The sequence below is a fragment of the Diceros bicornis genome, chromosome 16, assembly GCF_020826845.1.
Source record: "Diceros bicornis minor isolate mBicDic1 chromosome 16, mDicBic1.mat.cur, whole genome shotgun sequence".
NCBI classification, from domain to species: domain Eukaryota; kingdom Metazoa; phylum Chordata; class Mammalia; order Perissodactyla; family Rhinocerotidae; genus Diceros; species Diceros bicornis.
In genome coordinates this window covers 14,512,063-14,538,325 of record NC_080755.1, presented here as the reverse complement: position 1 = coordinate 14,538,325, position 26,263 = coordinate 14,512,063, and the positions used below count along the sequence as shown (strand labels likewise).

The window sequence follows — 26,263 nt, the reverse complement described above, 5'->3', positions numbered from 1 at the left end:
TCTATAGAGCAGATAAACTTAATGGGAGATATGAGAATTAACTACAGGATGGGAGCAATTAACAATGAACACTGCTTAAATTCAGTAAAAAGCCTATGAATATAAAAGATTTTATTTAATAAATTATTTGCACTTCTGATGCCCTTTATTTTTAAGTAAATCTTTCAGAATATTGTCTTACGTGCTAAGAAAGTACATTCAAGGTAAGGAAAAATTTAAGCTCAGAGTATAATGTATTGTCTCAACGAAAGATATAAATAACTAAAGTGGAAAGAATTATTGGATCTTAACCTTGAATTAAAAATGTAGTGTAAGCTATTTATAGGAGTCGAAAACTCCAATGAAAATGGCTAGTCATTTATAAGAAGTAAGAAGTAAAATAAAATTTTGCCAATCTTGAAAGGCTATAATATCAACAGATAGTACCACATAGGAATAAAACTGTGCTGTGAAACCTCACCAATCTTGATATACTTATTTGGAATTTGTAACCATTTTGACAAAAGCTTAGCAGAAGTTTACCTTTTCACCATTATTAATCAAATTATAGTATAAACAATATTCATAAAGTTAATGTTTAAATTACTCTAGAGAACAAATTACGTTGAAGTATCCTGAGCGTACCATACTTAGTAATAATGTACATTTGGATTATAAACATTTTAATCTATCCCTTAAAGTAGTTCTCTTTAGGATCCTGCCATTTTTGTACTTGTTTGCTCTTAAAAATAAAACTGTCTCTTTAAAGATATTCCATCATTCAGATTTAAATTAATTTTATTAGGCTTTTCCCTACCCAGCCAAATTGTTATTTCATATAAAATAATTGAACAAAATTATTTTACCTTTGTTTAATTTGGTCTTCTGTTTTACCTTAAAAAACAAAATAGAAGGTAATTAATTATGAGAAAAATTATTACAATTTACTGAGCTTCTTCTAAGTGACAGATAATGTGAGCTTTTTAAAAACATTATCTCTAATCCCTCCCCAAATATTGCAAGATATATATTATTGTCCTTATTTCTCAGATGAGGAAATCCATACTCAAAGGTAAGCAATTTCCTTCGAGTCCCAAGTATTTTCTGAATCTGTTATATAAGATAATGTGTATCCAGGGCTAAGCATAGGTTCTAAAACAGAAAGTGCTCAATGAATGTGAGCTATGCCTACTGTTATTACTATAAAGGGGGGTGAGACTTGATGGTCAGATAAAACAGCTCCTCTATCTTTTGGATCTGTTTCAGTTGCATTTGAATGTTCATTCGTTTATTCATTCAGCAAATATTTACTGAATGCTTACTATTCACTGGGAATACCAGCGTGAATATATGGACAAAAATGTACCTCTGAGCTAGTCCAATATTTTAAAAAGTGATCAGTTACATATATATACACAGAAATATATATAATAAATATATACAGATATCTAAATATATATACAAAGATATATATTTATCTGAATTTACAACTTTCACAGTGATTAGCTACACATGTGTATATATAAATACATATGTAAATAAATAAAAATATATACATGCAAATCAGTGATCAGCTACAAATATATATACACAAATATATATTTAAATAAACAAACATATAAACAAATATATATAAATATATATTTGCAGCTGGTCACTGTGAAAGTTGGAAACAGACATATTTGGATATACATGTACACGCATATACATATATCCAAAATATGCCTGAATTTCCAACTTTCACATTTTCCATGAGTTCTCTGTACTCAAATAGTGTTTATATGTATTTCATGTCAGAGTTTTTGAGTTGAAAAAGACCTTGGAAACTATCTAGTCTAAAAACTCTTTCATGTTACAGTGAGAATACTTAGGCCTAGAGACATCAGAGGCCTGCCCTAATCAGAGACGTACCTAATAACAGAACAGGGCCTGGAGTCACATGCTACTGATCACCAGATGGTGCCTTTGCTCACAGCCACACACCTCATCTCCACCAGAACAAATGAATGACGAAACCAAAGGAGAGAGGAAACCAAGTAAATTCCTCTCATCTGCATCACTGCAAAAGGCACACGTTAAGACCAAAAATAAACTCTAAAAACCTTTATTATATAGGCCAATAGTCTGAAATGTCCAGGTGTAAGACATGTGAAGCCTCAAAGGAGAACAATCGCTGACAATTTGGAGTTGGAACGGAACCGCTGGTCTTCTACCTCACACTTCCCAGGTCATGAGTTGGAAATCATGCTCACCCTGCTCACCCTGCGACACACCCCCGTCTCCAGGTTGTAACTCAGGGACCACATTTCCATTTTCCTTGGCCCTTGCCTTTTCACTGAACTTAGAAGGAGGCTCCTGTACCTGTCCTGAGAACCATCGGCGGTCTTGAACTGGACTAGAGGAACAGCTTCAGACTGATCCTCCGAACTATGAAACGTCAAATGGAATGAAATATTGGCTTTTTAGACAAATGGGGAAATCAACTCTCAAAGCCTTCTTTCAAAAACCTTAAGTTTGTTTAACAACTAAAGAAATAGACACACTAACTCACAAAAACCACAAGCTTTTAAAGACCTAAAAGCTATTTCTTTATCCAAAAAAACTTTCACACAGATTTCAAGCATAATCACGTCTCAGAGGATGGAGACATAGTACCTGGTGTCCGTTACAACACGATTAGTCTCCTTATGGGATCATAACGTCTTAGCAGACTTGCTTAGCACAATGGCTACTCTGGCAAAGTTTATTCTTTGTCACGTGTGGAAGAGAATATGAAGTGGCTCAGACGACCAAGCTGTAGAGGCCAATATCCTTCTCAAAAAACAAGCTCGCTCTCCTGCCATACTCAAAGGCTTGATCTTCAGAACATGGGGTATCCTCCATTTATGGCTCTCCTCAGGGGCGTCCAGTGCATTTTGCTTTCCCTGCTCCGCGGTTTTTAGGTGCTTCCCCCCACTGTTAATCCGTTTTCCATTTATTTAGTCTTTCATTGAATGATAATTGCTAGAAGCTGTTGTTACAAAGATGAAGAAGCTTCTCTTAAGAACCTCCGAGTCTACGTTGATGATTTTCCAAGTTTAGTGAGAATAAAAGTCAGCTGGGGAGTGACAGAAAATGGAAGCACCCTGAGCCTCTCCCTGAAAGATTCTGATTCAGAGGTCTGAGGTGAAGCCCACCATCTGCACTTTATTAAAATGCCCCTGAGTGTTTCTGATAGAGGTGGCTCCCAGACCCCATTGCTCAACCCACTAGTCTGGGGCATGAGCAAGCATTTACCATGTTCACGTGAATCTCAACCATCCTTCAGGGCCCAGTCCGAATGAAACTTGCCATGTTGCCTTAGTCAGAAGTCATCACCTTTTTTCCGTCTCTAGCACATTATCTGTACCTCTCATGACACTAACCATCTCCCACTTTCTGTCTTGACTGTAGGTCCTTTCTGGAATGCCTGTCTCATCTACTGGAGTCCTGGATGGGGGACTGTGTCTGACCTGATTTTGCATTCTAAGTAGCATGTAACACTGTGCCTAGTATATAATAATCATGTAAGTTTTGCTTGCTGGATGAAGAGGTCCATTTCTAAACGGAGAGCTGTGTTTTTAAAGTGGACGTAGATAAATGTACCAACACAATGGAGAAAGGAGGATGTTTTCAGAGGTGGAAGGCTAGGCGCAAATCTCTCCAGATGGGGAATGAGCACAGGATGTGTGGGGAGACAGCATATAGCCTGGCTGCCATGGAGCAAAAGGAGCTGCATAAAGAGGGAAGAGAAATGAGTGCGCAGTGGGAAGTGGTGGTGGCCGTGACAGTTGCTGGAAGGTACTGGCTGTCAGCCAGAGAGGAAGCATAGCGATGGTCAGAGATCAAGGTATCATAGTGATCCCCGTGGGCGGTAAAAATTGCGCTCTCTCTCCTCCAGTACTCTGTGCCGCCTTGGCCTCTCCGCACTCGCAGCTTCTTCTCCTCTCCGAGTCTGTGGGCCTCAGCCTGGGTTTCCCTTCCTCCTACCATGGCCTGGAAACTGAAGGCTCTAAGCTGGGGAAACTGGAGAGTTCAACTTCTTCATTTCCCATCTCTTATCTGTCCTTCCTTGCCACTCTGGCAGCTGCATGTTGGAGACAGGAGGGGAGAAGGAGAAACAGTGGGCCACTTGGAGGGTTCTTACAGAATTCCTCATGGGCTGTAGTGGTCTTTACACGGCGGATGCAGTGGAGATGGAGAGAAGAGGAGAAGTGTGAGATATATTTTGAAGATAGAAGCTGAGCTTGGTGAGGAGGTAGGATTTAGGGAAAGGGAGGAGGCAAGGACGACTGGGATTTTTCATCAGTAAAAACGAGATACCAGCACAGGGTTGGGATGAGGGATAAGTGAGACGATGCCTTCTCTAGGTTTATAAAATGTGTGTAATGTGAATGCAGGGCATGGTTGCTGCCTCTGGAGGTGAGGAGGCTTGAGTATGACCTGTAGCCTCTTCACCTGTATGACTCAGTGCTTTCCAACCACACCATCCTCCTCTTCTTTACCTTTTCCTTCTCTCCCCAAGCCCCAGCTCAATGCTCAACTCCTCCCAGAGCCCTTGACCAGAGAAATCCTGGTCAGTTGATGATCTGCATGCGACAACAACCTTCAGCCCTTGGATCCTCCAGAGTGGGGCTCAGAGGAGGAGGGGATCTGTGGGACGTTATCTGTGGGGCTCGATCCACTCTGTGCTGCAGGCAGCAGGGCTGGGGGACGAGGCAATCTTCCGGGAGCCCTCCTTAGAATTGGTCTTTAAAGAGTTGCTGAGTCTGCTTTCTCATCAGCAGGTCTACGAGTCTGGCTCATTACAGCTAACATCACAGGTTTAGGTTTTTGTGGGTTTTTTCCAACCTCATAATACTTCTGTTGGAAATTTTTTTTTGTTATTGTGGTAAAATACACAAAACATAAAACTTACCATCCTAACCAGTAATTGTATAGTTCAGTGGCATTAAGTATATTCACACCATTGTGCAACCATCACCACCATCCATCTCCAGAACTCTTCATTTTGTAGAATTGAAAATCTGTACTTATTAAACATTAACTCCCCATTCTCTCTTCTCCCCAACCCTGGCAACCACCATTCTACTTTCTGTCTCTATGAATTTGACTACTCTAGGTACCTCATCTAAGTGGAATCAAACAGTATTTGTCCTTTTGTGACTGGCTTATTTCACTCAGCATTATGCCCTCAAGGTTCAACTACCCTGTAGCATGCATCAGAATTTCCTTCCTTTTTAAGGCCAAATAATATTCCATTGTATGTGTATACCACATTTTGTTTATCCATTCATCTGTTGACGGGCACTTGAGTTGCTTCCACCTTTTGGCTATTGCGAATGATGCTGCTGTGAACATGGGTGCACAAATGCCTATTCGAGTCCCTGCTTTCAATTCTTCAGGGCATATATCCAGAAGTGGAATTGCTGGGTCATTTGGTAGCTCTATGTTTAATTTTTTGAGAAACCACCACACTTTTTTCCATAGTGGCTGCACAAGTTTACATTCCTACCAGCAACGCACAAGGGATCTAATTTCTTTTTTTTTTTTAAAGATTTTATTTATTTATTTATTTGTCCCCCAAAGCACCAGTGGATAGTTGTATGTCATAGCTGCACATCCTTCTAGTTGCTGTGTGTGGGAAGCGGCCTCAGCATGGCTGGAGAAGCAGTGCGTTGGTGCACATCTGGGATCCGAACCCGGGCCGCCAGCAGTGGAGCGTGAACACTTAACTGCTAAGCCACGGGCCGGCCCTCAAGGGATCTAATTTCTCCATATCCTCGACAACACTTGTTATTTTCTTTTTTTTAATTTTAATTTTTTATAAAACTCATCCTAATGGACATGAAATAGTATCTCATTGTGGTTTTGATTTGCCTTTTTCCAATAACTAATGATGTTGAACATCTTTTCATACGCTTATTGGCAATTTGTATATCTTCTTTGAGGAAATGTCTATTTAGGTTCTTTTCTCAATTTTAAATTGGATTGTTTATTTTTTTGTTGAGTTGTGGGAGTTCTTTATATATTTTGGATATTAATCCCTTATCAGATATATGGTTTTCAAATATTTTCTCCCATTCTGTGGTTTGTTTTTTCACTCTGATACTGTGCTTTGATGCACAAAAGTTCTTAATTTTGATGAAATCCAATCTATCCATTTTTTCTTTTGTTGACTCTGTTTTTTGGTGTCATAGCTATTATTTAGATTTTTTAAATGATTTTTTTTCAATTTAAATATTGGAGCCAAAATTCTATTTTTCAGTTGGAGAAATTATTACACAAAGAAACTGATGGACTTACTCCATCCCAACATTGGTTAGTAGGCTCTGGGCTGAGAAGCCATAACCTGGGCTCCCTTCAGCGACACTCACTTGCCCTGCAAGACAAGGCAGGACTTTGGTGAGAGCTGGAGCAAGTCACCAGGGTAACCTTCAGACCTTTAGGACCCCGTAGTTTCATCAACCTCTAAATTGAAAAAAAAGAATAATGCCAGTTTTTGTCTTTTCCTTTGCGAGCCATATACATGTTTTCCCCTGTTAAATAAGAGAGCTTTTGGAATGGGGAGTCTGTGAAATATTTTAGAATGTATTCATTTCTGGGCACTGTCTTTCACTAGAGCAGAGAGTTCCCTGTTTAGAATGAATCAATGGGCTGGTTTCATCGTGTTACCAAGTCCTCAGGAGCAGAAATCTGAAGAGCTGCAACGGCTGCCCAGCCAGAATTGTATTGCTCTTGGTGTGCTACTGAGTGCTTGGAAATCTTTCATTTCACCATTATTGAAGAAAGTTCCTCTGCCACCTCCCTCCCCACAGCTCCACTCACCACTTAGTTAATGTTTTAAAGCAATAAAGCAATGGGTCTGCTTAGGGGGGTTTCTAAAAGGAAAGATAAACACAGTTGGGCAACATGATGGGCCACAATGAAGGGAACTTATTATGAAGCCACCCAATTGTCCAGCCTCCTTTAGCAGTAAAACAAGGTCAACCTGATCTTTTCAGGGGCGGTGGGTAGAAGGGTGACTTTTCCAACCAAAGTGGGTGAGTTTTTTGGTCTCTGTTTCTGTCTCTCTGTGTGTATGTGTGTGTGTGTGTGTCTCTTGGAAGGTCCAAGAATTGAAATCCTGTTCTTCAGGGAGACCATCTAATGGTGACTTTGGATTTAGCGCAGCTCTCCCCGGCGACAATGAGCACACTCCTTCTGCCCTGTTTCCTTCGGGCGTCAACAAGCGCGCTTGGAAACGTTGAACCCCGAGGACGTTCTCGCTCCTGTTGAATGCTCTAACCCTCAGTGCCCCAGAGCCGTCTGGGGAAGGGACAATCCTACCCCGCCGTCCCCGCGCCACTGCTCCCCAACTCTCAGCCCGACACTCTAGGTAGTTTGGGGTCTAGAAACAAGACCAGCAGCAGCGCCTTCCGCACAGGCTGAGGGTGAGCACTTGACCACCCCGGGAGACGCTTTCCTCCCACTTCGTTCCGCTGCTGGCCCAGCGGGGAAAAGAGAACCCGGGAGAGCGAGGGTGAGAAGGGCTCAGGCGGGAAACCGACCCGGCAGGGGCGAGCGCGGCCCGAGGGCGGGGCGGGCGCGGGAGGGCGCGAGGGGCGTGGGCGCGGCGGCCCGCGCGCCCTGGCGGCCCAGGGGGAGGGGCGCTGGCGGGAGCGGCGCCTCCCGCCCGGGGTGATCGGCGCGCGCGGCGGCCCCGCGGCACAGAGCGGCGAGCGGGGAGCGCGAGCTGGCGGCGGCGGCGGCGACAGAGGGCTCGAGCGCGAAAGCCGACGGGCGGCGCGGCTGCCATGGGCGCGCAGTGACTGGCTGCGCAGCGCGAACTTCCTCGGCGGCGCGGAGCTCCCCGGCTGGCGGTGCGTCTCCTCGGTCACCATGAAAGGTAGGGCGGTGGCGGCTGCGCGGGGCTTGGGGCCCGGCGGGGCGGGCAGGACGGGGCGGAGGTGCATCCCTGCGCGAACTTGCTTGAGGCTGAGGGCTGGGGGAGACCCGGCGCCGGGATCGTGCGTGCACCCTTGGGGCGCCCCCTTGCTCTCGAGTTGGGCACGGTAGGGGACCCAGAGGTTGGGGTTTTGAAACGTGCAAGTATTCTCCTCCCCATCGAATCTCCGCAAAGTAGTTGCAAGCCCTAAGTCGTTGTTTAGGGATTCCAGGTCTCAAGTTTTTAATTGAAAAAATATGCAGAGGAGAGTGAAGGCATCATCATTCCCCCCAGTCCATTTTCCGCTCTGCAGCGCGCCGCACTCTCTCCGGGGTCTTCTTTCCTCCCCGCCGTTGCCGTTTCCCTATCCGAGAAGTCGCTGTGCCGCCGGCCGGGTGTTTGCTCCCGGACTCGGAGATGTTCTCGGTGCGCCCTCCCCACATCTGGCAATGATTAGGTGCCCGCGGAGTTCAGCTGGTTCGGAAAGTGAGTTTGGCATCTTTCTCCATCAGACCCACTGACTGCAAAACAACTGCTCTCTGTTCCGCGTCCCTTCCACGTGCCCGCCTGTGGAGTTGGTGTGCCCACGTGTGTTCACGGGTGACACATATCGTCCCGTTAATCGTCTCCTGGGCGATGTCCTCTGCAGGCCAGTTTAGAGAAGTGTCAGATGTCATCGTACCTTTAAACGGAATCACAAGGAGAAGGGCTTTACTTTAGCCTTCCCTTCAGTAGAAACACGGAGATTTGTCAGGAGAATCTTGATTTACATGTGAGATAAATAATTACGGCGGAGGCATCAAAGGGAAGCCTTTGGGGATGGGCCAGCGTGGTGTTTACACAAGACTCGCGTTCCTGGTTTTGTGCTAGGATAACACGTTTCGGTGCCCGCGCGGGCCGGGATTGGGTGAGGGGGCTGAGTGCGAAATGCCATGGGCCGCGGTGACCGAGTTTCCAGCCTCCCGACCACGCAGTGCCGTCGCTTTCACTTGCCAGCGTTGCTCTCCGAGGGAGGCGCCCGGGAGCCCCACACGCTTGGAAAGTAACTTTCGGCTCTAGGTTTCTCTGAAAGGCAGTTCTCGCTCAACTGTCCGGAGCGTTGATGTGCCACCGCCTAGCTCTCTTTCCAAGGCGTTATGTCTCTACATGAGGAGACCCTGGAAAGTGAGGGGACTGAGTGCCAGGTGACAAGTGGCCCGCCCCAGAGGAAGAGAAACAAAAGATGTGATACAGCTCTCCTGGCCGATGGTGTGTGTTCCGTGTCTCTCCGTCTGTTTCTCTTTTCTCATTTATGTTTTAGGAAACACGCACTTTCCTTATCTAGCACCGATTAAAGGATCCTCCCCAGAAAGGAGAGTTTACATAGCTAAAAGTTATTCTGAGGCTCAGTTACCATGTTTTTAGCCAGAAGTTAATCTTCTCACTGCTGGTCACTGAGGCCAGTAGTTTTTAAACTCGTGGAAAAATAAGCCACCTACTCACTCTGTCAGCTCCCATGTGGGTTCCTAAATTCTGAAAATCTTGTTATGCTTTTGACTGGGTAAATAAGCATTATTGCAGTTTGGGTACTTTTCAGTGTTAATTCACATCTGCAATGGAAAACACACCTAAAAGTCCCAAACATATTCTTGTGAGATTTATGCTACATTCTGGACTAGCTTGCAGACATCCTGGAGAAGGCTCGTTGCTTACCCCTTGTGGTCTGGGCACCCTCTAAAAGGCTCCACTCACCTTCTGCCCCACTGGTGGAGGGGGGTGAGGAACTGGTGAATCCCTGGTTAGACTAGTCCCTTGGAAGGCCTCTTTTAAAATGAAATAGTCTGTAAGAAATTCACTTTTTTTAATTTGCATTCATTTGTCTGGTTGGTGAGGTAGGGAAGGGAGGGGACAGTAATAATTTTTTAGTACCTACCAAGCACCAGCCACTGTGCTATGTCCTCTACAAGCTCTCTATAAATGAATCCTCTCAACAACCCTAGGAGGTGGGTTTTTTAACCCCCGTGCTATTGATGTGGAAACTGAGTCTAGAAGAAATAGGAACTGGTAACTAGGAGGATGGCAGGCATCTAAAGACAAGCTTTGCCAGTTTCCCCGTGTTGCTTGGAAAGACCTAGGACTGCAGATACGATAGCCTCTGATGTAGACTAGAAGATAAGTGAATCTCAGACAACGAAGTAGCGAGGTAACCCACAGTTGGTGCAGCAGCCAGAAAGGGGTGGAGCCAAGAAATTGGACACAAGGCTTCTAAAGCCAAGCACAGAGTGCGTTTCTAGCCAACAAGGAAAGCTGCATTTACCAAGTGGAATTATTTTTGACAGTTTGCCATAGGTAACCAACCCAGAGTTTTTCTTGGGTTTGTGATTATGTCACATAGTTATGAACTCATTATACTTCAGACAGCCAGTGTTTCATTAGAATTTGATTTTCCTAAATGATCGATGTCAATGGCAAGCCTTGCAAATGCTTAAAATTAAAGTAGTAAGGTAAAACATTCATTAGCCAAATAGAAAATTAGTGGACACCTTAGAAGTTACAGAAGTTTATTTGCCAAAGCAAAAATTTAGCTCTGTGTGAGTCAGATGCCCTTTTAAGGTACCTATTTGACTTTCTAATTTTGATGTCTAGACCTTAGTGGTGGCTTTTGTAATAACCCAGGCTTTGGGAGTGTAATTCCATATCTACAGTGGGCCACAGTGCCACCTATCTGTTGTTTTCAGCAAATATGTTTCTCTGTACTGTTTTCTCCATCCCTCGAGTCACGAGTACCAAAAATAATGACATCATTATATATTTTTCAGAAGAAAATTACTTACCTCATTGCTGCAATACTTGAAGTCTTCCAAACCGATTAAAACATGAAGTTGGTTTTAATTTATTTCCAATTTCATTTTCAATTAGCTGTACTGTACCATAAATCTCATGGTTTTAGATAAACATTCACATTCTTTATGAAGGAATCTAACTTCTCTAGTGTTAGGTGTGTCATTACGAAATCACATTTCTCATTCTGAAAGTTGGGAATATTGGTGAGTTTCAACGCAGCAGCACTGGTTGTCTAAAAGACGGCTGAAAACCACCACCAGGATGAGGGATCAGAAAGGTCCAAACCGCTGTTGTAATTTAACACAGGGAGGAGGTTGGTGCCATCAAAACATAGTGTTCAGCTGCTTAGTTTTGTGCTTTCGTATATAAACATTTCTGAAATACTGTTTGGCAATAATACTTTTAAAATGTGCTAGTAAGCAGTATGCTTCTACTGCCTGTAGTTTTTCTGGACTCATGGTCTCCTTGTTTTCCCAGTGTCTCTCTAAGATTTCTTGTCCTTAGCTGGGATAAGCAAACAAGCATGTAAGGGCTGACTGCATTTGATATTGAAGGAATCATGTTTTCTGAAGGGAAATGGAAACAGAATGAGGCCTTTTTCCCTTCACTGATTGGGAATTGGGGCTGCCCTTCCTCTGGAAGGCATATTTACAATCTAATTATACTTTTGACTTTTCATTAGTTTGAGGATGCTTGACATTCTTAATCTGAGGTTTAATTATTGCTAAGTATAGATCTTCTCTGTGGTCTCCTATGCAATTTCCCAAGATTGTTCCCATGCCCCCCCCTTCACCATGTGGCTCATCCACTGATAATGGTGTGAATGGGAATGGCTGTCAGATGATAGCTTTCAAGCTATATCGTAACTAGGTGTCTGATTTTCTGAATTCATGCTTATTCTCGTTAAAATATTATTTCAAAACAGTTGATACAACTGCTGCCAAGGTAAGTTAAATGGCCCTAAAAGTATTCATTTTTCAAATGGGAAAATAGACATTTAAATTTTGTGATAGAAAAAGTATGTTTTGCCTTGGGTAAAACTGGCATGTGGGTAATCTCTCAGGGGGCGAGTCTGACACACACATCTCCCCATGGTGGGAAGAAGGGGTGGGCCCCAGGAGAGAAAGCCCAGAGTGATGGCAGAGCCCAGCCTTCCTGCTGGCGGTGTGTGTCCATGGTGCTTTGGAGCTTCAGCTGGTGAATCAAAGTGAAAAGAATCAGGCAGTTGGGGGGGGACAGAATTCTAGGTCTTGGAGGTAATCATCTGTGAAGAGAGTCGACCCCCACCATGGGGTCAGCTCTACCATGCTGGTCCTCCCCTTTCCGTCTTCTGTTCTTTTGCCACTCCAAAGGCACAGGCTCTCTCTCTCAGCTTACGGAGTTTCTGTCTATGGCTGTGAAGCAGGGAACAGGGTCATGTGTTGGAAGATAAATGCCAGGGACGAGATTGATCTGTAACATGGTTTGTGCTCAAAAACAACTTCTTAGGTATGACTGATGGGTCACTTAATGCCCCCACTTATTGTTTTTCCCCTTAATAATCACCAACATTTATTGAGCACCTGCCATGCCAGGCATTATTATTTGCTTCCTTTTACAGATAGGTAAACTTAGGCTCAGAGAAGTTGAGTTACTTGTCTAAGTGCACTCAGCAATCAGTGGGGAAATTGGTATTCAAACTCAGACAGTCTGACTCCAGAATCCACATATTACACCTCTAGCTTAGGCTTATCCCAGCCACACCCTAATATTTCTTTAAATCAACACATCTTCGTTAAGTACTTCTTGGGTGCCACATTCCGCTAGATATTGAGTGAGCAAGATAGAGAACATTCTGCCTTCTGGACTCAGACCTATAAAAACCTGGCATCAAAGGTCTGAAGAAATTGATATGCTCTTCAGCCAGCCGCTAGAGGGGATTTTCTAGACTGGAGCTCTTACAAAGATAAAGCAGATTCCAGAGTTGCTGCCCTGTGCCGAGTTTATCTTCTGGGAGGTGTTGCTTACAGCTGATTGAATGAATGTGCGTGGCCGCTGAAGCCATCAACTCTGATAACAGCCCCCTGCACCAGTCTTGCTGACAGGTTTGCCATGAGACAACAAAACTTTGTCAGAAGTGCCATTTTCAAGGTCACACTGTAACCACCAGTAAGTGATCAGTAAAAATAATAAAAATAATAATAATAAATAAACATCTTAAACAAGGGATAAGGAGGTATAGCATTCTTCATAGAAAGTATTTCTTTCTTTACTGCTGATGACAGTTTCTAACCACACTGACCATGTAAAGCTTGAGGGAGGTAACTTTGCGATCAAGCAGTGATCTGATTTCTATTTAAGTGAATGATATTTGAAGAGCCCAAATCAATATAGTACTGGGAAAAGGTCCTGTGGATTGCTTCAGGAACCTTTTTAATTGTGTAGCAGTGGAAGCCAATGGAAGCAGAAATTAGTAATCCCAAATTAAGATTCCAGAGAGATCCTAGGAGCTCTCTTAACCCCTGAATTTATCGTGAATATTTAATCAGTACTCTTAAAAAATATAAAAGGTGTGTTTCAACATAGGAGAAAATTTAAAATTAAGTAAATTTGTGGGCCTTGGATATATTAAATATGACTCCTTTATGTTTCCTGAATGGCTTGGGATTATAACTCAGTGTCACATAAGGTCGTGTTCACTAGCCTGAGAGGCTGGATGTTGGACGTTCTGCGTGAAAAACTAACTTGTCGTTGGTTGTGTGGAAGTAGCTGCAGTTCTCTGGGCCTCAGTCATTTCCTTGTGACGTAGAGATGTTAGGAAACTAGCTGATATTTATATAACAATTCATTATTCAAAGGCAAAAGAGTCCAACTTTATACTTGATAATCTATACTTTAAAATATAACCATTTCATAAAATGTAATTATACATAGCGATTGTAGGAGTTGAACCTGATAATTTTAGTGTGCTGGTGAGGATTGTGGGCTCTGAAACCAGGGGGCCTGATGGCAACATGCAAATTACTTAACCTCTCTGGGCCCGCAGTTTCTTTATCTGTCAAATGAGGGATAATCATGGCATCTACCGGATAGAGTTGTTTTGAGGATTAAATACGTTACTATGGATCAATTGTTTAGAATGGTGTCTAGCACTTAATGAGAACTCAAGACATTTTAGTGATTGTAATACTGTATAGTAATTATAACCTGCTGCTTCCTCTGGGCAGTAATATAATTGCCAATTTATGTTAAGTTAATCAAGTGATATAGTTTATATGATGAAGGCAAATGTTCAGTTTTGGAATGAAAATAATTTTCCAATAACAAATGTGTTAAAACTGACCTCATGGATAGGAGGGAGCTGTGCTCTCTGTGGGGAACAGTGTTAGTATTGGTCAATCTCCAGCTGTTGTCACTGATGTTATTGTCATCTTTGTAATGTAGTCAAAAATCAGCCCTACCGAAAATGCAGGGACCATATTTATAGTGAAGTTTGTAATTATAGTGAAATAGTACAAGTTTACCATTTGTTATGATAGTGGTAGAAAAGTGGTAAATATATGTAAATACATTTAATTTACCTAGGAGCACTAATTTTCCAGGAGCACTGTTGTTCAGATGCCTACTGATGATGACATAATATTTTTAAAGATGTGTATCTCAAATCCAGTGTCCAATTTTATCCTATAAGGATATGACATCAAGGAATCAAAACATGAAACAAATTTGTCTCTAAATAAGTATTAGGACAGATGTACATACAGTATTTTTTTTACCATATGACATCATGTCTATTGCATTGGTAGTGTTAATTTTCCTTTAAGCTGTCATGTTTCTATTTTTCTTATTATTTACAATTGGACCACCAAGCCCTAACTAGCTTTTGTTTATTCTTTATTTAGTGTATTATTTAAATATATTCAAATATTTAGTACATATGTAGCCTCTGTCCTCAAGGAGCTTGTAGGCTGGTAGGCAGGATAAGACTTAGGCATAAACACCTGGAAACCAGGGTCAAAGGTGAAAAGTGCGCTATTTGAGGTTCAGACAGGTGCTGCTGGAGGATAGAGGTGGAGAGGGCAACCTGGATGAAGACAGGGATCTTTTCATTTGGAGGGGATATTTGAGCTAATCCATTATCTCGAATTATATTTCCTATTTCAGATTACATTACTCTAATAGGGTAAAAGTAATTAGAGGCAAATGGTACATCCGGGCCACCTTGAAACCTTCAAGTATGACATTTCAGTGTGGGAGGTAAGAGAACATCAGAGTTTTCTCAGACTTTGTCTCCTAAGCTCAATTTTGGTCCATCATTTGTAATCAATTATAATATATTACTTTGGCATAACTGTTTGGGTAACCTAAAATAAAGTTAAGTGATTTCCAAACAAAACAACCGTATCAGTTATTTTTGTTTGTTTGTTTGTTTAACAAAGACCACGTACTTTTTGTGTGCCTCCAGAGAAATGGATGGCATTAGTTTTTCTTGCCCAATGACCCACATGTTTGAGGCCCTTATAACATTTGAGGCAGGGTTTCAAGTCCTCATCCTGACTCTCTCATTATTGACCTGACCAACATGATTGGATGAGAAGGTCCTTCACAAAAGAAAGGGAGGCACATCACCTCCCCTGTAGTTACCCATGAGTGATAGATGTGGGGTGAAGGTTTTGAGTGTCACATTTGTTTCTTACTTTTTTTTTTTTTTTCCTTTTTTGGCTGAGGAAGATTTGCCCTGAGCTAACATCCGTTGCTAGTCTTCCTCTATTTTGTGTGTGGATTGCTGCCACAGCATGGCTGCCAACAAGTGGTATAGGGCCACACCGGGGAACTGAACCCAGGGTGCTGAAGTGGAGCACACTGAACTTAATCACGAGGCCGTGGGGCCGTCCCCTGTTTCTTACTTTTTAAGTCGTTGAAGTTGGCTGCTGGGGTAATCTGGTTTGGCCCCCACTACCAATCTAGGGGTAAAAGTAATGAAAAATCCCCTTAATTTTGTTGGACAATAAAGGCAGGAAAAAGGTACCATATCTCTCTTTTTCCTAAAAGCAAATATCTGTTGTTTTTACAAACATCAGAATTACAAGTTGTGCTAGAAATTGGAGTCATTTTATGTTTTGATAATTTTGACTTAAAAAAAACTATTCCATTGAATCAAAAAGTGATCCTACTGTTGGAAAACATAAAATTCAGAAAGCAACGGAGTAAGATAAATCTCCTGTAATATTCAGAATAATCTATAAGCATTAAATTGCTACAAATTCCTTCATCCATTTGGAGTGGAGGGGGAGACCTGGAACAGTTGAATGGAGGGCAGATCTAATTACCCCATCAAAAATATCCTGAACCTTGATATTTTATTACACTGCTCTGTGCTCAGTCACTGGCAGAATACTTAACAACTGTGGCCCAGAAGTGCCAATGGGGCAAAAAGAAACTATACCAGGAGCCACATAGGTTTTATATTTGTAAAACTATAAAACCAGGGCAAATGTTACCAATACTGCTCTTAGAGTTAAATCGAGGTTAAAGAATGTCTGTCTGCAGTTTTTACAGCCCAAGTACGTTGAGATAAATCTTCAATATCAAATAGACACTCCAGTGCCAATTAGCTACAGTCCCGATTGAACCCACCCTATGTATTACTCTTCTGCTAATCAAACTTCCCTGCTGTCTCCCTCCCCCAGATGCTCACTTCAGACTGGAGCTTCGTGCCTTTTGAAACTAGATGATTAGAGGAGTCCTTGCCCAAACCTAAAGCTGTCCTGTATTTCATGAACATTCAAGGCCTGTGGTATTTATTTGGGGCCTTAGAGCATAGTAGTTGCTCTTGCCTCTTCTGCCCCTTACGTCAAAAAACCCATCATACAGTACTTATTAAGCACCTGGTATGTGTCGGGTGTTTTCCAAGCAGCAGTTCACTTTTTCTTCCCTACGATGTGTGCAATAGGAACATATTATTGGTCCCATCTTCTAGGAGACAGAGAGGCATCCTTGAGCTTATGTTGCCAGTACCAGGTGAAGCCAGTCTTCAAACCTAGGTCTTTTAATTCCAAAGCCCGAGATTTACCATTACAGGCCAGCCTCTGGCCTTAAGGAGAGTCTTCCAGAAAAGCACGGCAACATTTCAGCGGATACCCAAAATATTTAGCAACCCGGGTGACACACTGTGGAGGCCACAGTTCCCACAGACAACCACATGAAAGCAACTCCGTGGAGTGCTAGCCGGTGGAGAGTGGCCGTAGACTCAGGGATCCAGATGGTGCTGGGCATGTAGCCCCAGGGGTGCAGGGGCACCTTCACCACCCAGGCCTACCACAGTAACTAGCGCTGGTGGGGACACACAGGGACAGCTAGCAGGAACGCTCAGAGCAGAGGGTGTTCACCAGCTGGTTTGGAGGCAGTTAGATATTTTAAAAACCGATGGGACCGTACTCTTTTGTTCTAACAGTGATGACTCTACAAGAGCCGGGGCTGCGTCCAGGTAGAAACGGGCGAGAGCAGCTGATGGATGCCTACACGGGGACAGCAGCACCGAGCCCAGCTTGGAAAAGAAGTCTGAATGCAGCCTAGCCTCTGTCCACGGTCCTTCAGCTTGGCTGCTCAAAAAGTCTGAACTTGTTCTGTTTTATTTGGCATTTGTCAGAACCTACTTTGTGCCAGGTATCTGAGGCTGCAAGTCCCGACTTTTTATTCTGTTGCTTCAGGTTGAGCTCCGCACACAGGCTCTTAGAGCAGCTACCTTTCTGATCATCAGCATCTGTTGGGCCTGGACACTTTCTTTTTGTACCTGACTTTCGTCTTCTGTTCACTTCCCTTGTTTCCTTTGCTTTACTTTATTTTTTCTTTTTATCAAAGTTAGAGATGCACATAGTTTAAAGAGTCAAATAATATCACAGATTTATTATGAAAAACAGCAGTTTCCTGCCCACCCCACCTTCATTTCATCATTTTCCAGTCCCCAGAGGCAACCTCTTGAGAATGTTTTTAGCAATTTTTTTTTGGCATTTACTTTTCTTTCAGTTATCTACTGATGCCTAACAAACCATCCCCAAACCCCGTAGCTTAAAACAACAGCTGTTTGTTCACGATTCTGCGATTTGGGCCAGGCTAGGCGGGGATGGCTGGTCTCTGCTTCCTGAGGTGTTGCTGGGCTGGACAGCCTCACTCCCGTGGCTGGAGCATCAGCAGGGTGGCTGGAACAGCTGAGGGCTGGCTGGTCTCTCTCTCCTTCTCTTCAGAGTCTCTCATCCTCCAGGGATCCTCTCTCTCCAGGTGGCCTGCAGTCCATCAGGGTAGTTGGACTTGTCACATGGCAGCTGGCTGCCAAGAGGGTGAAAACAGAAGCTGAAAGGCCTCTGAGGCCCCAGGGTCATCCACTGCCACTTCTGCCACAAGAGCAAGTCACAGGGCCTCCCAGATCCAAGAGGAGTGGAGATGGACTTGCACGTGGAGGGATGGAAAGAATTGTTGGTAGCCCTTCATGCAGATGATCTAACACAACGCCATACCTCTAAGTGACATGCTTACGGTGTTCTTGCTTATTATTGTTATTACTTTTAGGCATTATATATTGACTCCCTTTATAGCAGATGAGGAGTTAGTTCCTTAACCCTTCACCTCCACCTAACAACCCTCAGACACCTCCTGTTCCCCTCCATCATCCCAATATAGTTATATCACAATCTTGATTTGATCAATATCAGTTGGTGTTTATATTATTACAAGGATATAAATGCTCTCACAGCTGACTCATCTTTATTTCTTGCATAACTTTGTTTCCCCTGAAGTTAATAACCCTCTTGTTATTTTGTTTGTTTAGCTTCCTATGTATGTATACATCGTCATTCATCCCCAAAGTCTCTTCCACTTTCCTAAATCTCCGCAGTGTGTTCAAACATAGTAGGTGTTCTCTTGTTTTCATCTTCTTGAAGAAATCTTTCCTGGAGCCTCCTGACTTTCAGGGTTAGGGTTAGGTTAGGGTATACACACGCTTGTGCGCATGCACACACATATGTCTTTCGGGGTTCCTTATTTTAGTGGAATGCAATCTCCAATAACTTCCCAAGAAAGGTGTGCATGAGAGGTACATTTTTGGCGAGTCTGCAGGTCTGAAGAGGTTTTTATGTAACTTACTCATTTGAGAGATTTCTATGTTGGAAATAACTTAGCCTTAGAATTTTGAAGGCACTGATCTGTTTTCTTTTAGCTCCAGTTTTGCTGGTGAGAAGTATGAAGCCATTCTTTTTTTTATTCTTGTAAGTAGTCTTTTTTTTTTTTTCTGTCTGGAAGTTTTTAGGATTTTCTTTTTGTCAGTGTTCTGAAATTTTATGAAGATGTACCTTGAGTGGAGCTCTTTCCTTGTGCTGGGAAGTGATGGGCTCTTTCATTCTGAGACTCCTGGTCCTTCACTATTGGAAAATGTTGTTCAGTTATTCCTCCCCTAGTTCTCTCCTTTTTTTCTTTTTCCTGAAACACTTGTTATTTGAATATTGGACCTGCTGAGTGGATTCTCTAATTTTTTTCTTATCTTTACTCTTTTCAGTTTATTTGCTCTTTTTTCTACTTCTGGAGTATTTCAACTCTGTCTTCCAACTTGTCTATTAAGTTTTTATACCTGTGATAATATTTTTAATTTCCAAGAGTTCTTTTTTTCCTCTCATGGTTCCTTTTTCAATAGCATCCTGTTCTTATTTTATGGATAGTTTATCTTTTATCTTTACAAAGATATTAATGGTAGGATTTGCTTTTTTTTTAAATTTTTATCATCCTGCATGATGTATATTTCCTCCCAATTGCTTTCTCTGGTTTCTTTATTTTCATCTCTGTCTTTTCATGTTAGAGGCTGTGTCAGATGTCTGGTGATCCTTGGTGTCTTCTCATACATAAGAGCAGAGCAGTATAATGGTTGATTAGAACCTCTTTGTTTTGGTGGGTTTTGTGAACTGTGATTGTCACTCTAGGCTGACTTGGCTGGGCTGTTCCAGTGGGGACCTCCTGGAATTGAAATCATTAGTTTATTTTTCTCTTAACTGGCCAGATTTCCCAGGAAGAATCTTCCAGTCTTTAGCCTGGAGGGTACAGTCCAGCTGATTGGGTGGGAGAAGAGGACCGAGTATCTGAACACTCAGCATGTAAACTTTCACCTTTTCCCCTGATTCCATGATAGTCTGCTCATCTCTGTAGTTCCTGGTGTCTGCTAGACAAGAGACCTATTGTTTTAACTTCTCTGAATAATAACCCTTAGATCTTCTGCTGTGGTTGGGGAGGGGCAGCTCTGTGGGGGACTTGGGAAGTCGAGCCACACAAATCATCCGTTTAAAGTCTACAATTCAGTGGGTTTTTTTTTTTTTTGTATGTTCGTAGGCTTTGCAACCATCGTTACAATCGATTTTAGAACATTTTTGTCACCCCCAAAAGAAACCCCAAGCCCATTAGCAGTTACTTCCTATTTCTCCCTAAAACTCTAGCCCCAAGCAGCTGTTAATCTGCTTTCTGACTCTATGCATTTGCCTAATATGGACATTTCATATAAATGGAATCATACAATATGTGGTTTTTTGTGACTTGAGTTCTTTTACTTAGCACTGTTTTCAGTTCATCCATATTGCAGCATATATCAGTACCTCATTTCCTTTTATTACTGAATAACCTTCCATTGTATTGATATACCACAATTCATTTATCCATTCATGAGTTGATGGACATTTGGGTTGTTTCCGCAATTTTTGTTTTAATTTTTTGTTTATTGCAGTAACATTGGTTTATAACATTGTAAAAATTTCAGGTGTACTTCTATTTCTGCATAGGTTACATCATGTTCACCACCAAAATACTAATTACAACCCATCACCACACACATGTACCGAATTATCCCTTTCACCCTCCTCCCTCCCCCCTTCCCCTCTGGTAACCACCAATCCAATCTCTGTCCCTATGTGTTTGTTTATTGTTGTTATTATCTACTACTTAATGAAGGAAATCATACGGTATTTGACCTTCTCCCTCTGACTTATTTCACTTCGCATTATACCCTCAGTGTCCATCCATGTTGTCACAAATGGCTGGATTTCATCGCTTCTTATGGCTGAGTAGTATTCCATTGTGTATATATACCACATCTTCTTTATCCATTCGTCCCTTGATGGGCACTTAGGTTGCTTCCAAGTCTTGGCTATTGTGAGTAACGCTGCAGTGAACACAGGGGTGCATGTACCTTTACAAATTGGTGTTTTCAAGTTCTTTGGATAAATACCCAACAGTGGAATAGCTGGATCATATGGTAGTTCTATCCTTGATTTTTTGAGGAATCTCCATACTGTTTTCCATAGTGGCTGCACCAGTTTGCACTCCCACCAGCAGTGTATGAGTGTTCCCTTCTCTCCACATCCTCTCCAACACATGTTGTTTCCTGTCTTGTTAATTATAGCCATTCTGACGGGTGTGAGGTGATATCTCATTGTAGTTTTGATTTGTATTTCCCTGATAGTTAGTGATTTTGAACATCTTTTCATGTGTCTGTTGGCCATCTGTATATCTTCTTTGGAGAAATGTCTGTTCAGGTCTTTTGCCCATTTTTTAATTGGGTTGGTAGTTTTTTTGTTGTTGAGATGCACGAGTTCTTTATATATTTTGGAGATTAAGCCCTTATCAGAAGTATGGTTTGTAAATATCTTCTCCCAATTGTTAGGTTGTCTTTCCGTTTTGTTGATGGTTTCCTTTGCTGTGCAGAAGCTTTTTAGTTTGATGTAGTCCCATTTGTTTATTTTTTCTATTGTTTCTCTTGCCCGGTCAGACGTGGTGTTTGAAAAGATGTTGCTAAGACCGATGTTGAAGAGCGTACTGCCTATGTTTTCTTCTAGAAGTTTCACAGTTTCAGGTCTTACATTCAAGTCTTTAATCCACTCGGAGTTAATTTTTGTGTATGGTGTAAGGTAAGGGTCTACTTTCATTTTTTTGCATATGGCTATCCAGTTTTCCCAACACCATTTGTTGAAGAGACTTTCTTTTCCCCATTGTATGTTCTTGGCTCCTTTGTCAAAGATTAGCTGTCCATAGATGTGTGGGTTTATTTCTGGGCTTTCGATTCTATTCCATTGATCTGTGTGTCTGTTTTTGTGCCAGTACCATGCTGTTTTGGTTCCTGTAGCTTTGTAGTATATTTTGAAATCAGGGAGTGTGATACCTCCAGCTTTGTTCTTTTTTCTCAGGATTCCTTTAGCTATTCGAGGTCTTTTGTTGTTCCATATAAATTTTAGGATTCTTTGTTCTATTTCTGTGAAAAATGTTGTTGGAACTTTGATAGGGATTGCATTGAATCTATAGATGGCTTTAGGAAGTATGGACATCTTAACTATGTTAATTCTTCCAATCCAAGAGCACAGAATATCTTTCCATTTCTTTGTGTCTTCCTCGATTTCTTTCAGACGTGTTTTATAGTTTTCGGTGTACAGATCTTTCACCTCTTTGGTTAAGTTTATTCCTAGGTATTTTATTCTTTTTGTTGCAATTGTAAATGGGATTGTATTCTTAATTTCTCTTTCTGCTACTTCGTTGTTAGTGTACAGAAATGCAACTGATTTTTGTATGTTGATTTTGTATCCTGCAACTTTACCATATTCGTTTATTACTTCGAAAAGTTTTCTGGTGGATTCTTTAGGGTTTTCTATATATAAAATCATGTCATCTGCAAATAGTGACAGTTTCACTTCTTCCTTTCCAATTTGGATCCCTTTTATTTCTTTCTCTTGCCTGATTGCTCTGGCTAGGACTTCCAGTACTATGTTAAATAGGAGTGGTGACAGTGGGCATCCTTGTCTGGTTCCTGTTCTTAGAGGGATAGCTTTCAGTTTTTCACCATTGAGGATGATATTAGCTGTGGGTTTCTCATATATGGTCTTTATTATGTTGAGGTACTTTCCTTCTATACCCATTTTATTCAGAGTTTTTATCATAAATGGATGCTGTATCTTGTCAAATGCTTTCTCTACATCTATTGAGATGATCATGTGATTTTTATTCTTCATTTTATTAATGTGGTGTATTACGTTGATTGATTTGCGAATGTTAAACCATCCGTGCATCCCTGGAATAAATCCCACTTGATCATGGTGTATAATCTTTTTAACGTATTGTTGTACGCGATTTGCTAGTATTTTGTTGAGGATTTTTGCATCGATGTTCATCAGTGATATTGGCCTGCAATTTTCTTTTTTTTGTGTTGTCCTTGTCTGGTTTTGGTATCAGGGTAATGTCAGCTTCGTAGAATGAGTTAGGGAGCTTCCCCCCCTCCTCAATTTTTTGGAAGAGTTTGAGAAGGATAGGTATTAAGTCTTCTTTGAATGTTTGGTAGAATTCACCAGGGAAGCCGTCTGGTCCTGGACTTTTATTTTTGGGGAGGTTTGTGATTACTGTTTCGATCTCCTTACTGGTGATTGGTCTATTCAAATTCTCATGTACAAGTTTTTATATGGACATATGTTTTCACTTCTTTTGGGTGTATACCCAGGAGTGGAATTGCTGGGTCATATGATAATTCTATGTTTAAACTTTTGAGGACCTGATTCCCAAGTAACGGCACCATTTTGCATTACCGTCAGCAGTGTATGAGGGTTCTAATTTCTCCATGTCCTTGCCAACACTTACTGTCTTTTTGAGTATAGCCAATTGCTTCTTAAACATATATTCAACCAGTCCTCCTATTTTAGCCTCATCTTTATTCCCCTCCCAGAGTGACCTGTGTCCCAAATTCCTGAGCCTTTTTGGGGTTCTGTGGTGTAAATCATTGCTGCCTGGCTTTCCCTGCAGCGAGACAGGGTTCCGTTTCTTGGGTCTGTGGAGTCAGTGACCATTGGGGTGTGGAACTCGAGGGCCCACAGACCTCGGTCTTAGTCTTGGCCTGGCTGCTCACAGGCTGTGAGACCTTGGGTTAAATTATGCAACTCCTCTGAGCCCCAGTTTTCTCATCTGTAAAACAGAGAAACATAACGAATGGGAAGCATTTGGCATTCAGTAGGTACTGACTAAATACTGATTCTCTTATCTTCCCCAAGCATGGTAGATATTCAAAAAGAGAAAGATTTAATCTCTTCAGGAACTTTTCAGCTAGTGGGAGAGAGAGACACATATATTACTCTAATCTGCTTGATTTTCAACAACTACTGAGTGCCTGTAATGTGCTGTAAATGTACTAGTAGCTGAGGGAACAATGTGATAAGTTTCCTGTTTTCAAATGGCTTTCCACCTGGTGGTGTCAAAACCAGAACTGGAGTATAAGGCGGACGGAGATAAGTGCCATCACACTGATACAGAGTATCGGCAGGGAGAGGTAAATTCCAGCCATAGGGATATTGCACAACTTGGTTCACAGATTGATTGGAACATTTTAATGTGTATGACTCTCAACTCTCTAAGCCAACTAAACTAAAATTCACTGAACTCATGGTACTCTGAAATGGCCAGGCTCAAAGAATACATCAGCAACAGAATTCTGTTCAACATTCACGAAATCTCTGCAGCGTGGCTCTGTGCCAGTTACCAAGGAAAGTAAAAAAAAATAAATAAAAATCACATTTTGAAATAGGCAAGCAAAAGACAGTGTAGCCCATAGGTATTAAAACGAAAATGCTAAAGTATGGCTGGGGAAGCCAAGAAAGTACGTGCTTGTAGATATAAATCTCAAATTAAACTTTTGTTTTCTTTGTTTGTTTTGTTAGTTTGTTAAGATGACTTCTTCCCTGCAGACAAACTGCTGTCAGAAGCAGGGATCAAGTTATGGCCACTGCAGCACTTAGAGGCCTTAATCTTAACCAGATCCTGCTCATGTGGGAGTGTAGAGTTATGTGGTTTAGATTGTGTCACAGACAGATTTTGAAAAGTGGCAAGTTGCTCAGGTGACTGGATATTCTCTAGCGAGAATGTCCTTATTTGAGTGTACCGCTTTTGCAGGCCCCTGATGCCGCAATCTGGGATGCACTCAGCTTGGGTCTGCAGAGTGTGAGGAAAAGGTTTTGAGAACAGAATATAACATAGCGCATACTGTCAGGCTCTTGGCTTTCTCAAACCTGTCTTTTAGCCATTGGGGCCTGTCACGGTCTTTACCCTCTAAAATGTTCAGGCCTTAGGAACACCTAACCTCTCATCTTTTCTTCTTTTTCTCTTGTAGCCCGAGATGTGGGTTGTCCACACAACCACAAGCCCCATCAACTGTTGCCTCTTCCTCTTTCTTGATTCCCTAAATGCCTGATTCCATCACCAGCCTGTTTGTGAATCGGCTGTCTGTTAACTGCACAGCTGGGGAAATTTGTCAGCGGGCTCTGGGGGACAACTACTCGAATTAACTATATACTAAGTGTTACCTGCCCAACTCTGCCCAGCTGTTAAGGGTATGAAAAAAGGATTCTAAAGTCAATTTTGGAGAGCATTGAATAAAACAAAGTTAAACAAGATTGTTTTCTCTTAGCACTTCTCAGAGTCTCTAATAGTTCAAAAACCATTATGAATTTCCAAGAAATCGATGCAGTATACAGTGTTTCCCAGATTGTCTTTTTCCCTCCACAGAAGAAACATTAAGAAAGATGATTTCAGACATTCCTTTGTGAGACCTTCCCTGATGGTCTCAGTCAGGCATTTTCCATGCTGCTTTACGAGGGCCCCTTGTATCTCAGTGATTTTCTCTCTGATTGTAGAGCCTGTTGAGATAGAAGTTTGTATTCTTTTAGTAGCTGCTGTAAGAATTCCTAATCCTTTGGGGATGAGGGTTAAGACAAGAAGCAGGAGATCCTCCTGAGTCCTATTAGGGGTCGCCTGTAAGGCCTTCGTTTTCTTGAACCCCAAATGGTCTGAGTATGTTAATTGGGAGGCAGAGCTGAATTGCTTTAATAACAAAAATATGAGACATTTGAAGTTCCCAGGGAAATGTCAGGAAGGAGAGAGGAGTCAGACTAAATGCTGCATGGGAAAAAGATCAGAGAGGAAAAAGAAAACAAACAAACAAACAAACTAATGGTAGGGCTGCTGAAAAGAAACTTTGCGGGAGAACCGAAATGTCTAATGGGAAATTTTAAGCTGTTTGCTGTCGGGGGCGCAGCATAAATTGCCCTTTTGTTTCCACTGTGAAATCTTCAGTGATGCCTCCTTGGCCCACGATGGCGGCGTGTGAGTAGATTCTTTCACAGATGTGCATGGCAGCAGAGGGGCTGGAGCTGGCAGGGGAAGCTGATGTCTGGGTGGCATCGTTACCTGTGTTCATGTCTCATCGAGTTCACTAGCTGTAAACATCTATTTATTGAATTATGAAGAAATAAATGTATGGATTTCTAAGCAGAAGCAGCAGATAAGGGTTTCTCTTCTTTGTTTTTTTCTGAGGAAGATTGTCCCTGAGCTAACATCTGTGCCCATCTTCCTCTATTTTGTATATGGGACGCCGCCACAGCATGGCCTGATGAGCGGTGTGTAGGTCCGCACTGGGGTTCCCAGGCTGCCAAAGTGGAGCACGTGAACTTAACCACTATGTGACCCGTCTGGCCCAAGGGT

The 26,263-nt window shown here is 42.1% G+C and overlaps 1 protein-coding gene across 1 annotated transcript in view; it reads left to right on the top strand.

Annotated features, from left to right (window-relative positions):
• Nucleotides 1-7,818: 7,818 nt before the first annotated feature.
• The window catches only part of COLEC12 (collectin subfamily member 12), a 176,761-nt gene continuing 158,316 nt past the window's right edge, over nt 7,819-26,263 (top strand). Inside the window, exon 1 of the mRNA XM_058556844.1 lies at nt 7,819-7,885. Within this exon, the coding sequence (XP_058412827.1) occupies nt 7,879-7,885 (7 nt within the window). The 5' untranslated portion in view covers nt 7,819-7,878. The remainder of the gene's footprint in view (nt 7,886-26,263) is intronic.